Genomic DNA, 13,454 nt, shown 5'->3' on the forward strand with positions numbered 1-13,454 from the left:
CTGCACGGAGCTAGAACAAGCACAGATGAGGTGAGGGCATCAGCTCCAGCCACTAGCAAGTGGATGGGCCTGACCCAGGAGAGCCCAGAGCGGGAGGGCAAAAAGGGAAGGACAGTCCCACCAGCAAAACATCTAGGCCAGTGAAAAGGAGATGAAGAGGAGACCAGCCTGAAGATGCTCAAGAAAGCTAGATTTTCTTCTAGGCCTCTGAACAGGAGATGTACGTTTGACTGCAACAACCGTACGAGGAATATAGCACAATCCTTGGACTAGTTTTTGCCTAGTTTAAAGTTAAAAAACAAACAAACAAACAAACAAACACACATAATCAGCAAATGAGGGCTTGTTTCCAATTATCTGTGCATAGTGCCAGACCCCTGGCATAGTACAACAGCCTCTAGTTTCAATTTAACTGGAGAAACACTCATGTTCTGGCATGTGTGATGATGATGTGCCACAGGACTCCTGCACCTCCCCTTCTCTAAAGCCTAGATCCATCCAGCCTCAGGCTTAGTCAAGGCTCCACCTGCACCTGAATCAGCCCCATACTCACCAGAAGGAGCTTCAGTGACCATTGACCTGTAGTGATTCATAGTGTATGTGCCTAGGAAAAGATCACACATGGAGAAGGGATCACAGTGTACACCATAGTGCCTTTTGGAAAGGCAATAGATGATGGATGGACAGTTGTACATCATCTATGTGCAGAGGGCAGCCCTTCCCCATTTCAAGCCCCCCCCCCCCAAAAAAAAGGGTCATAACTTTCTTTTGGAAAGAGATACAAAAACTATTTCACTTGCTGCATGCAATTACCTGCCCCATCAGTGAGACATCACCTCATAGCCAAAGGATACAGAGCTGAGCAGGCCAGTGGGACAGAAGGTCTGCTCAAGTAGTCCTAAAAGACAACCAACTGCACCATGGTAGTGAGGATATTTATTATTTGCATCCCAGCCTTAGTAAGTGTGACAGATTTCCAGGTGCACTCTATTCAAATGCAGAGGAGATTTTTTCCCTTTCCCAGGCATTCATAAATTTGCATTTAAGGCAGAAAAGGGCTGCAGTAGCTCATAATTAATCAAAATTAGTTTTTCAGTAAGGGAAACCTCTACAGATGTTTCTGTTGCCATCTCTTACTCAGTATGCCAGGCTGGAATAAAATATTAAAAAGGAGAAAGGAAGTGAAGAAAATAAGTCCATTGACAATGTAGTATTCATTACCTGGCTGATTATAAAGTGTCATAAGAGCTTCAGTGGGTTGTGTCTGTGTTCATAACTGCTCATCACTATGACGGTTAATGATCTGTGTTTCCATAGTGGATTTCAGAGGGTGCTTGCAGAAAGCCTACTACTTTGACAGCACCAAGACAAAACTGGTTTCCTCAGCAGCTTTGCGCATACATTGTTCAGACACGAAATTACAAAGCAGCACTTCTCTTGTCCTGTCGCTAGGAGATGCCCTGCGCTTTCTTTTGCAGAAGGGAAGAGTTTACACATGCCACGAGAATTAGCATAACAACTGTGAAAACTTGCTTTGTTCAAGTACACCTAAAAACCTTCCTGTACAGATTTTGTAGGGTTACCAGTATTTCCAGTATTGCAAAAACAGATATCTTTTTCTGGATCCATTTCACCACATCAGGTTTGCACTCCAGAACTGAAGAAAGCTTCCCAAATCTGCAAATCTCTCTCTCTCTCTCTCACACATACAATACACACCTATCCCTAACAGAAAGTTGCATGTGTACACACACACACACATATCTCTGTCCCTAACAGAAAGGCTTCCTCTGGGTAAAAACAGGAGAATAACTGATTTTTCAGATGTTCTTGATTTATAACCGATAGAGAATATTTTTAACAGACTAGGAGTTGTACTGTTTATTATACGCTTAATTAATTTAATTGCCTTTTAAAATTACTGATAGTTCCTATTAGTTCAGCATGCCACTGCAATCAGTAATTGTGTTAGTTCATGCTAAAAAAGCTATACAAACAGCATTTGTAGACACAGAAAATTCTATCAAGCTATTCTAATAAGATGCAAATCTTTTAAATATGTGCTTAAACTTCAAAATTACATACTGAAAATTAACCAAGTATTTAAAAAATTCAGGGTCTTGGATTATATTGTTTCTCTTCCTTTTGCAGTCCTAACTTCATGTTAAGATTTGCATATTTAACTTGAACCACAAAACTGTCACATTTAAAGCATTTATTTTGAAAAATAAAATACAAAAGATCAATTGCAAATGTACATGTAATTTATCAACATCTCAGAAATTATTTTTAAATAATTAAAGAAAGCTATTTAACAAGTTCCACATGTCAATAAAATTGAAAACAGGCACAACTCTTCTACCACCCCCACCCCTAAAACAAAGCAATACACAAAACACATTTAAGACAAGTACAGACCACCCCCCAAGTTCCATACATTTAAATCCAGATTTTAAATAAAACATTTTTAAAAATCCTTTAAAACAACGGTCTTCAGTTAAATGGAGAGAGAGCCACTATTAGCAATTTCAATGTAGATCAGTTGTTGCTTTGCTTTTTTCCAAACCTTAAAAACCTTTGTGTACGTGATACAGTACTACGTTGCCATCAGTGAAGGGCATCGACCTCATAACAGAAAAAAGTGCTTTTACTCTTAAAGTTTTACATGTGCTCACAACAACAAAAATATCAAAACTAAAACCACAGGATGAAAAGGAATGAATGGGAGAAGATTTTGAGAGAAAAAAAGCAGGCTATCAACAGTACACCTCACTGAAGTGAGCGAGATGACCAATACACTGTTGTTTCCATTGAAAAAGGCAGCAGTCTTTCCTAATTAAAAAAGAAATAAGAAAAAAGTTAGGTTTTTACACTTTTTTTTTTTGCTTGACTTCACTTAACACCCCAGCCAATTTATTTTCAGAAGCAAATAATGATACATGTTTAGTGTAACAATTAATCTCAATAGGTCCAAAAATCACAAGCCTAAACACAACTGCTCAAAACCTTTATTCCAACCCAGTTTGAATGCTTCAAAAGAGGGAAATGAGGCACTACCTGTTGACATCAAGTGAATTTGAAGGTGAAGGCAATGGAAAGCTTTTTAGCTCCAGTGAAATCAACATATTCTTTCCCTATATAGATGCAAATTCATTTTATTAACAACTTTTTCTTCCATCACAAAACCAGTAAAAGAACCTAACGGGAAACTGGAGACTTTGTTTTTCAACTCGAATGCCTCAACTGTATTCATTCCAATTATTTTTTAGTTAATTTTCAAATTACATTTAAAATACCTTGTTCAGAGGAATGCATTTTTCAGTTCTTTAATACCGCCTCATACATCATATTAAAATGACAGTTTTCCACATAGATCATTTGTAAACCTGCTTCATTTTGAAATCTGTTTCTGTATAACTCAACTCATCCCTTTGTTCTAAATTTAAATATTAATTTCTCATATAACCACATTGCCTTTAGATTTGTTTAAAATAGATGTGTTTTGTTATATTGTGTCAGGCCCTTGGAGTATTTTAAGCCAGGAACAGCCTAACAGTAAGATCCCAGTTGATCAGTAGGAACTCTTCTGCTATTCACTAGTGATCCAGGACAAAAAGCACCGAAATAAAAATACACTAAAATCATCACTCAACACACTCGTCACTGTAGGTCCCACGACAAAAAAAAAACAACCCACAAAAAACTAGTTTCCTGAGGCTGCTTCAGTAGTGCTGGGACACTACTAATAGCCAGGGCGGGTTTGATTTAAATCATGATTTAAAACACAATTTAAAATACTGGACAGAAAGCCTCAATTTAATCACTGTTTTCTACAAAAAGCGCATTCTTGTTTGATATCCTTTATTCATTTAACCCCTTGAAACTTTGCACTTTTAGAGAAAGGTAAGGGTGTGTACACAAATTTGCACAGAAACAATAGGGCTGATAGGTGGGTAATTAAATCGGGTCTGCTATCTCTCTTCTCCATATACAGGACTGCTGTTAACAAGGATGTTATCTCTGGAGAGGCAAACTCTCCCTATCCCTGAAGAAGGGCATTCGTGTCCAAAAGCTTGCAAAGAACAATTTTCCAACTATTTAATTGGTCTAATAAAAGATATTACCATCCACCCAAAGAACCTTGCCTGCCTACGATCTCTGGAGACACAAATCCACAGTTTAAGAACTGAAAGTAAGCATCACAGAGATGCTTTATGGGACTGAACACACAGTCATAGAATCATTAAAAAAATAGGGTTGGAAGGGACCTCAGGAGGTCATTTAGTCCATGTCCCCGCTCAAGGCAGGACCAGCCCCAACTACATCATCCCAGCCAAAGCTTGATCTAGCTGGGTTTTGAAAACCCCACGGATGGAGCTTCCATCACCTCTCTGGGCAACCGGTTCCAGTGTTTTGCTACCCTTTTAGTAAGAAAATTGTTCCTGACATCTAACCTATACTTCCCTTCCTGCAACTTGACACGGTTGCTTCTTGTTCTCTCATCTGCCACCACTGAGAACAGTCCAGCTCCATCTTCTTTATAACCACGCTTCAAGTAGTCGAAGGCTGCTATTAAATCCCCTCTCAGTCGCCTTTCTTTAATCCTTACTAATCCATAGAGGAGCCTCTGGGAGCCCTGTAAGACTGGGCCCCTAATATAGTCCATGGCCAGTTGTGACCTATTTATAAAAAATAGGTTACATGAATGTAAATGTCTCAAATACTATAATTAGAAGTTATAATCCCTATTCCATGATCAGATCTTTCAGCTTTAACGTAGTTTAAATGAAAATATCTTTATAAAAGTTTAGTTTTTTAAAACATCTTGACAAAAAAAAGCAAAAATACATTTAAAAATAAATCCATTTTTTTACGTAAAAAAAAAATATTGATTTTTATCCACCCGGCTAGCAGCAAAAGATGCATTAGTTAGCTCATTTTCTCCTGTCTTGGAAGAAACAACTGGCTTTAAAGATACAAAAAAAATGTATCCTTAAAACCTTGTTTTGATGGACAAGTGCATTATGTATACCTTGCTTTCAACACAAGTTAAAAATAAATGTGAACATCTGGTAAAACTGCTAGCTTGTTAATTTTCATATCTCCATGTGAAGCACCTGCTCTAGTGGGCCCAGCCCGGTGCACCACATGCAGCGCATTCGAGACTAGCTCCATATACCACGTGCAGCATGTGGGGCTAGGACCAGCACATGCTTCATGCTGCGTGTCAGGATGGTCTGAGACCCAATTGACAGAGGTTAGGGCTCCACGGGCCAGATCCAGCCCATGGGCCATACCTTTGACACCCCTGATATAATAGGCAATTGAATCTTCAGCATACCAGTTACATTAAGTTGGCTGTTACAAATGCTATGTGGGCCTGGACTAATCCCTTCACCCTCTGCCACCCAACCCCCTGTGAAATACTAGAGCAGAATTTACTTTCCTATTTGAAGGCATGATGCAAGTTTAAAAACAAATCAGAACTATCACTTAAGTGACAAAGTAGACTTGTGCTGTTTTATTTTATTACCTTATGTGCAAGATACGTCCATCAAACCATCTACTCCATAGGTTCTGTCTGTGAAAGCAAGTAAGCCAATAAAGCCAAAATTAGTGATAGTCCACCGAGATTAAAGGAAAGGTATTTTTAACACCACTCATGTCTGCACAATAGCCTATTAGTTGTTTGGTTCTTTTTATTAGGTTTATTATGTTAATTCAGTCATGAGTAAATTGTTAAAAATAAAACTAACTGAAGAGAAGCAATTTCTAATCCAGCTACAGATAGTCCCTCTTTGGATAGATCAATATATTTAAATGTAATATATATCCCTTGAGGCATGTTAAGTCTGTCATCCCTCTGAAGTTCATGACTTCAGTTTAGATTCTGCTTCTTATTTACTACTTCTGCATGTAATAACTAAATAGATTTAATTAATCTCTATTAATTCAGGCACTAAGATTTTTTTTTTTAAATTCCATTTGCAATCCTGCCTCTCACTGGGAACACAATAAATGTTTGCTGCATGTTACGTCTTGCTGACCTACTACTAAGCTCTTAATTACACCATTCAGGTTTCCTAACTGCCTAAAGTATTACTTTATTAGCATTAATTGTCATCTTCCTGTTAAGCACTGTATCTATTTGCTCTATGTATTTAAAAAAACAACAACTTATTTGCTTGTATATTCTTAAATATATGAATAGTGCTATAGTCTCATGCCTTTTTCTTTCCTTTTCTTATAACATGCATCTTGCAATTTTAGATGCAATGCTGTACCCCCCCATCTTAAAATATTTCCCCCCCCACTAGTCAGTGCCGCTTCAATTCAATTTAATTAAAACTGGTAAGAGCTACACATTTAAAACTGGTTTTGCCTTTGATAAAGCTGCACACACACACACTTTGGCCAGCAGCTGAGCTGAACAATACTGTGAGCAAGAGCACATCCAGCTGCATGGTGTCAGGTTCTTAATGGTTTTATATTAGCTGAGCACAACTTGCAAAGCATGAGTACTAACTGCTCAAAGGCCAAGAGCAGGCAAACATCCAGTAACAGAGCAAAGCCCATGTTAGAGATCACACACAAAGAAGGTTTATCAGAAAGAATCAGAATGCCTGCAGCAGGGTTTTATGCTCTAAAAACATGAAACAGACACCGTAGCTATTCTACATTACTGATCCATGTTCATTTTATCTTGCCACGGGATTTCCTTTCTATTGTCTTCTTTGGCTGGAACAAAAGAGACCATTTTGCTTTTTAAATAAATGAAATTTCATTTGAATGGATGGAACTAGTCAAAATGTTTGTTCCCTCCCCACATACCTCACCCTAGTGGCAACTTTATTCTTTCTTTTTTTTTTTTTCCGGACTCTCTAGATTTAGCAGATTAAAAGGTAATTAAGCTATCCTTAAGAATAAAAAAGAAGTGGGCTTATGTCTTCTGGATTTCTAGTGAAAAGGTTGCCTCACCTTTTATCTGACAGCATAACACTGAAAACAACCACCATTCCCACTAAAACAGGACACAATCATCATCATAACCTTACATGACGGCAAAAGGGAAAGTGGCCTGCTAAGACCAGACAGTCCGTAACAGAACCTGAGCCAGAACACAGGAGCCCTAAAGCCCAGGCTCCTATCCTGCAAAGACAGCACTTGCGAGCTTCATTTAGAAATCCTAAGCACGCTGATCTGACCAAGTGCAGGCAGTGGACTGGGAAGATGAGGCGCTTCAGTCAGTCGTCAAGTCATTACTTCTCAAAAAGAGTTATGCACTGCTGAAAGATTGCTGGAATTGCCTTTATTTTTTATCCAAGAGCAATGATAAATACGAGTCTGTTGTATGGGCACAGGATTTATATCCTGGGCATTTCTGCCTCTCCCTATAGGAAAGTTAGACAATTTGGCAGAGGAAAGATGCCTTTCCGTCGCCCACGTAATGCAACACCTCACAAGTCTGGCAAGAGGTGCACCGTAAAGTTACTGCTGCCCCACTATTTTTGTCTTCCAGCCGAACGCAAATGTAGTCCCTTAAAACACCGGTGCTCTATGCAGAGAGGAGCAAAACTGGTCAAAACTGCTAATGAACCCTTTGAGCTAAGGACCTTTACAAGCCAGCAAGTTGCCAAACAGAATAAAAGGATGACAGGAGAATAGCTCTGGCATTCAGCCCCTGATGGCAGACTCAACCTGCTCAATGGCTTGGGGGAGGCAGGACAACATCTTATCACTGGGATTTTAAAAAACAAATTAGAGTCACCAGTGGGATGGTATTTAAAAAAAAACTGAACACTTAAAGCTCCTATCATAGCCAAAGGGGGTGCAGTGCTTGAGACAATTTAAAATAATTAGTTCATAAGGTCATTTGATTCCACTCGACACACACGGGTGGGTGCCAGAGACGGAATTTGTGCAAGGAAGATGAGAGGAGAAAAAATGAACATGAAATACAGAGAATCAGGAAGCGGTTCTGCAGGCAAAGAAATCCTCCATTTTATAGCTATTTCTCTACGGACTATTTCTGTAGTGTTGAGACGCATTAAAACCAGTGATCCTCAGCCAGGATACTGCAGCACCCGGGGTGGGGCTTGAGCTCTTTTCAAGGGTGATGTGGGCTGCCACACAATGTTAGGTGTGAAAACATGATTCACAAGATAGACCTAGAGATTTTGAACAGGAACCCAAGTGTTAAAAACAATCTGACCTGTTGTGATCTTTGAGTTCTTTGATACAGAAGAACTGCTTTATTATTTTTCTGTACTCAAAAAACATGTGCAAAGTAAGAGCTGGCATTTGAATCTAATGAGGGGTGCCTTGATTCTAAAAATGTTGAGAATCACTGCATTGAACTGACAAAGATGCAAGGTTAACTTCTGAATTGCCAAGAGTTCACTTTTCTTAAATAAACCTTGAAACAACAACAGCAACAACTGCTTACAGAGTACTTCTGGAAGTTGCACATAAATCAGTTTAAGTGATCAGAAACTGGTTTAAACTTGTAAAAGAACAGAAGTTCAGTGCGCATAAACCAGTTTCAGAATGGCTGAAACTGGTTTAACATAAACCAGGTTGAATGCAGTATCAGATTTAACTGATTTGGGTCCAGCCAGTTTATGAAATTTCTGTCCCAGAGCCCTTCCTGGTTCAAGTTAAATCACAGTCCCTCAGCATCCCAACATGTTTTCCAGCCTGGGCATGGGCTGGGCTGTGCTGTCTGCTCCAGCAGAAAAGGGGCCAGGGAGGGGAGTTAAACTTCCCTTCCCCTGAGCAAAGAGCTGTTCTGCCCTGCTAAAAACTTACTGCTGGCTGCACCTGTGGACTACAAATCCCAGAGGCACCTGGAAGCAGGAAGAGGAAGTGATGAGCAACCCTGCAGAGTCCTGCTAATGTGATTCTGGACTGCAAATCCCAGAGACCCCCGGGGTAGCAGAAAAAGGAAGTGAACACACAAGCCCATGCTGGCTATGTGCCAGACAGCCGTCCTCTACCACCCCGCAACTTCTGGCTTCAGCCACTGCAGGTACGTGACTTTTTCCTGAATCAAAAGCTATCGTCTGTGCAGTCGTTTCTCAGTTTAATCTCTGCGGCTTAGACTAACCTGCAAAGACTGAATCAATTTAGCCGTGGGCTTTTTGACTGTCTGTACTTAGCCACAGTCTGTAACTACTGAGGGCCCTGACCTATACGCAGCCTTTATTTACATTGCTGGGGGCTTTTCCTTGGGAAAAGCTGTAGGACCGGGCTTTAAACCTGTATGCATGCCCAGGAACAACAGCTAATTTGTATGCTCACCACAACCATACAATGTTTTACATAACTAGTTTATGTAATCTTTATCTTAAGAAATTCAGAGCTGAGGGATGCTCTACTGTCACAAGGCATCTACATACTAATCTCAGAATTTCACTAGAATTAAAGTATTGGTCAGGAAGCTGTTAGCAGAAGACTCCAAACAGGCCCAAAAGCTGAGGTGAGACATTTCATTTCAGTCATTCCCTTGGCAAGCCAAGGACTTCTGACCACTTTGGATCCCTTTTTCAGCTGTTACCACTGAAATACATCTATTCTACCTATTGTACAATACCCTTTGGGACAGAGTTGTGCCATGCATTAAAACCGGTGCTAATTAATGGCAATACTATTACTAGAAAAATAGGATATACTTGAATACCTATATTCGTTTTGCCCTCACATTAATTTCATTACAAACTAGTTAGCAGAAGAGTAAACCATTAATATGCTGAATTATGACCTGGATTCATCTACAGCATATTGTCTCAATCTGATAAAAAAGAAGTACAAACACTGAACTCTGATCAAGGTCTGCCAATGTGCTCTGGATGGTAGCTTTCTTGCTTTAAAATTTCCAAGTGCCCCAGACAAGATTTTATAATCACTGGGCACATCTACATGTTCATGAATGCGCTGTGCCTACCGCGTGTTAAATTTAGTATTTGCTTAATCAAGTACTAAATACATGCGCAGTAGGCTGCAACACTATGCACTGGCATCATCACGTTTTTGATGCGACGCTTAATGCGCAGTAGGCTAATACTACTGCACATTAGCGTTTTAGCGCAGCTTTTGCCGTGTGCATTAATGCATTGTGGAATTAGTCTACCGTACATTAAGCATCTTGTGTAGGAGCACCCACTCGCTACCAAAATAGAAAAATGTAGGCATGAAAAAGATATTAGAACGGGGATAATGAAAGCTTGAGGTTTTAAGAGATCAATTGACTCTAGATAGTAGGGCAAGTAACCCGAGACAAATTATGTACAACGTCTACGTTTGTGGCACAACTTCATTAATTCAGATAAAGAAGTTCTCTAAGGAGAAAAAAAATTATCATGCCTACAGCCTCAGACTACTTAAACACGCTACCAAGGAAAGTCAATTACTCTGTGGTATCACAAATTTAAGAGACTGACTTAATTTGTTTGATTCAATCTTATATAAGCGCAAAATAAAAATAATTGCATTCTCCCTATAAAGTAAGATTTATTGAAAACTATCACTGCTCTCTCTCTCTCTCTCACACCCCACCCCTTCTTGCAGTTCAACACACACAGAAAAGGAAAAGAATCCAATACTGTACCTGTGGCACTTCCTTAAGAAAATCAGGAAGCTGAAATTCACCTTTATAGACCTGGAGGAAAGAAAAGAAAAAGACAACACTTTACACAGATGCTTTTACTGGATGTTACAATTATTAAAAAGGAATCAATTCAGATCCGCAAGGGTTACCTTGAACTAGTCATACTAAAACAGCAATGTCTGGGCTTTCTCTCCCCACCAAGTTGGCCCCTTTTTCTTTCTGTTGCTGTAATTTGAATAATTCAGCCTTCAAATAATCTTTAGGCTTAATAACAATTTAAAACAGTTTTTACTTAAACTTTAAAGCATCGACAGTAGTTTTTATGGTAAGAGATGCCTTTTATGATCAACATTACTCTATTAAAAAGCACTAATTTCTGCAGTTCTCAAATGCGGATATTTAGGTCCTATAATATTTAAAAGTGATACCCACATTCTGAAGTACTGCAAGTCCATTTGAAGATTTTGTATAATTCTATCAGCTTTGCCACACAAGTGCACTACTTCTTACGCAGCTATTTTATTTTTAAAGTCCATCCTATATTATCATATGCTGTTATGCAGAAATTTCTCCGAAATCTAATAGCAAACCACTAAATAATGAGCTGAATCACCTATTGACTTTTTACACGTTACAGTACATTATCCTTACACAACTAATGCTGGTCACAAGAATCTTGCCTCTAAAGAACTGAACAGCTTTTCTTGACCAGGACCACACCAAGTCTAGATCAGAAATACTATAGTATGCAGCATTACCTTAATCCAGAACTCACAAAATTATGTTACACAGAGACACCTGAATTGATATACATGCATGCACACACACATAATGAAGGCTGTTATGCCAAACAAGGCCAAATTCTCTCTCAGCTATAATGATGTAGTAATTTAATTGAAGTTGTAAAAGCTTCTCTGGATTTGGTCTACTGGAACCTGGGGCACTATCTCTATATGTATAACACACAAGTCGCATTAACATTTTTTTTTTTAAAACTGTGAATGGTTAGCACTCAGAACACAGGAACCAACTTATTATGAAGAGAGATCTGCAGGCATACAATTAACTCCAGCTAACAGAGTGGCTAGATTACAAAAGAGTTTTAGGAATCTGCAACTCGCTGAGATAGTGAATCTGTTCCTTTAGCTAAAGCAATAAACCTTCCTGCTTTCTGATCCAAAGATGGTAAGCTCAGCCCCCACATCGCAGCTCTGTTACATCAATGTTGCTAAACATTTTTACTGTGTTCTGAATCTTCCTAGCCATATTAACTTTGTCCCTCAAACTCTCTCTTTGTATTGCCAGCCTCTTTGAAATGAGAAAGTGACCCCTGCACACTATAGGAAGCATAAGCTTTGGGCTGTTCCCCCTGGAGATGCCCGATATTCTTGTTCTTAGGGAAAGTGGCATGATGCATTTTCACAGGTATAAGCCCGACACAAAATAAGGTTAGAATTTTTTTAATACCACACTAAAGGTTCAATCTATCACATCTCACATTAATACATTCTTGATTTTGTTTCGTTTTTACCCCCCCCCCCAAAGCCCCCCAAAACAACAAAACCCCCAAAAACCAACCAAAAACAACCAGGCCGATTAAAAGACCACAATATTATACAGGTATGTTATTAAAACCAGGTAATACTGTGTGCTACAGATATTTCTCACTTCTATCAATGAATACCCCAAAGTCATGACCTTGTGCTGTCCTGGATAACGTGAATCACTGTGAAATAAAAGTGGTCAGTTGTGAAGAAAATCTAGTATTTAAGGAATTACCCCACAGCTTCCTAATTGTGTTTTGACTAAAAGAGGTGCTAGAAGAAACCATTGCTGTAGAAATGGAAGGGCAAAATATATGGATGGAAAACTTAGAAGCTGTTTAAAATTTCTTAGGCTAACATGAGTCAGTTTTGCATAAACAAAGGTTATTGGAGGAGCTAAGGCATGGGCAGGCAATTATTTCGGGCAGAGGGCCGCTTACCCAGGTTTGGCAGGCTGTTGGGGGCTGCATGAGTAGTGCTGCCCCTTGACAGGAGTCCCGCCCCCTGGTCACCATCTTAGGACCAATGTCCCAGGACCAGCACCGGTGGGGCCCAAAGCGGGGCACAGGCTGGCAGAGGTCTGTGGAGTTGGGCTGGGCTGCACCAGCAGGGAGAGGGGGGAGCTGGCTCGGCTCCACAGAGCTCCTGCTGGCTGGGACCCTGCACTCCTGCCACCCTGCTCTGGGCCCCACTGGCACTGGCCCTGGGACACCGGTGTGGGCCCTGTGCTCCAGCTGGCTCCCTGCCCACTCACTCCCAGCGCCCTGCAGTACAGGCAGGGGGCAGCGCACAGCCCCAACCCCCTGCTCACCGAGCATGGGGAAAAGCAGCCCTTTGCCCAGAGCTCCCTGCTGCAGCTGCTCAGAGCCCACGTGGGGCTGTCAGGAGCAGACACAGGCAGCCCCACGCGGACTGTGAGCGGTTACAGTGCGGAGCGCCAGCCATGGGGTGAGTGAGGGGCTGCTTTTCCCCGCGCTCGGCACCAGCTTGTAACCTGGCCCCGCTGCCAGCCTGGGCCCTGCCAGCTCTGGGCTCGCCCATCGGAGCTGCATGTGGCGGCAGCAGCTGCGGTCCCCCCGCTTGCCGCACCAGGCAGTGTTGGCTGCTGCTCCCCACCCGGAGCTCGCATGCTGAGCAGCCCACAGGCAGCGGTAGCAAACACTGCCTGGCGCAGCAAGCCGTGGGGCCGCAGCTGCTGTTGCTACATGCAGCCCCAACAGGTGAGCCTGGAGCCGCGCAGGGCCCAGTCTGGCAGCAGGGCCGGATTACAAGCTGGTGCTGAGCACCCGGGGGGGGGGGGGGGG

The 13,454-nt window shown here is 41.1% G+C and overlaps 1 protein-coding gene across 3 annotated transcripts in view; it reads right to left on the bottom strand.

Moving 5' to 3' along the window:
• Positions 1-2,200: 2,200 nt before the first annotated feature.
• The window catches only part of TPST1 (tyrosylprotein sulfotransferase 1), a 59,339-nt gene continuing 48,085 nt past the window's right edge, over positions 2,201-13,454 (bottom strand). For 2 of the 3 annotated variants that reach the window (XM_019511346.1, XM_019511347.1), the window contains exons 4-7: positions 10,607-10,657; positions 6,679-6,738; positions 5,534-5,581; positions 2,201-2,832 (exon numbers count right to left, since the gene is read on the bottom strand). In XM_019511346.1, the coding sequence (XP_019366891.1) occupies positions 6,694-6,738; positions 10,607-10,657 (96 nt within the window). In that variant the 3' untranslated portion in view covers positions 2,201-2,832; positions 5,534-5,581; positions 6,679-6,693. The remainder of the gene's footprint in view (positions 2,833-5,533; positions 5,582-6,678; positions 6,739-10,606; positions 10,658-13,454) is intronic. The other variant, XM_019511348.1, reaches the window with a different exon arrangement.

This window comes from Gavialis gangeticus, unplaced genomic scaffold, assembly GCF_001723915.1.
Source record: "Gavialis gangeticus isolate Ggan-Ray unplaced genomic scaffold, GavGan_comp1, whole genome shotgun sequence".
Taxonomy (NCBI): Eukaryota; Metazoa; Chordata; order Crocodylia; family Gavialidae; genus Gavialis; species Gavialis gangeticus.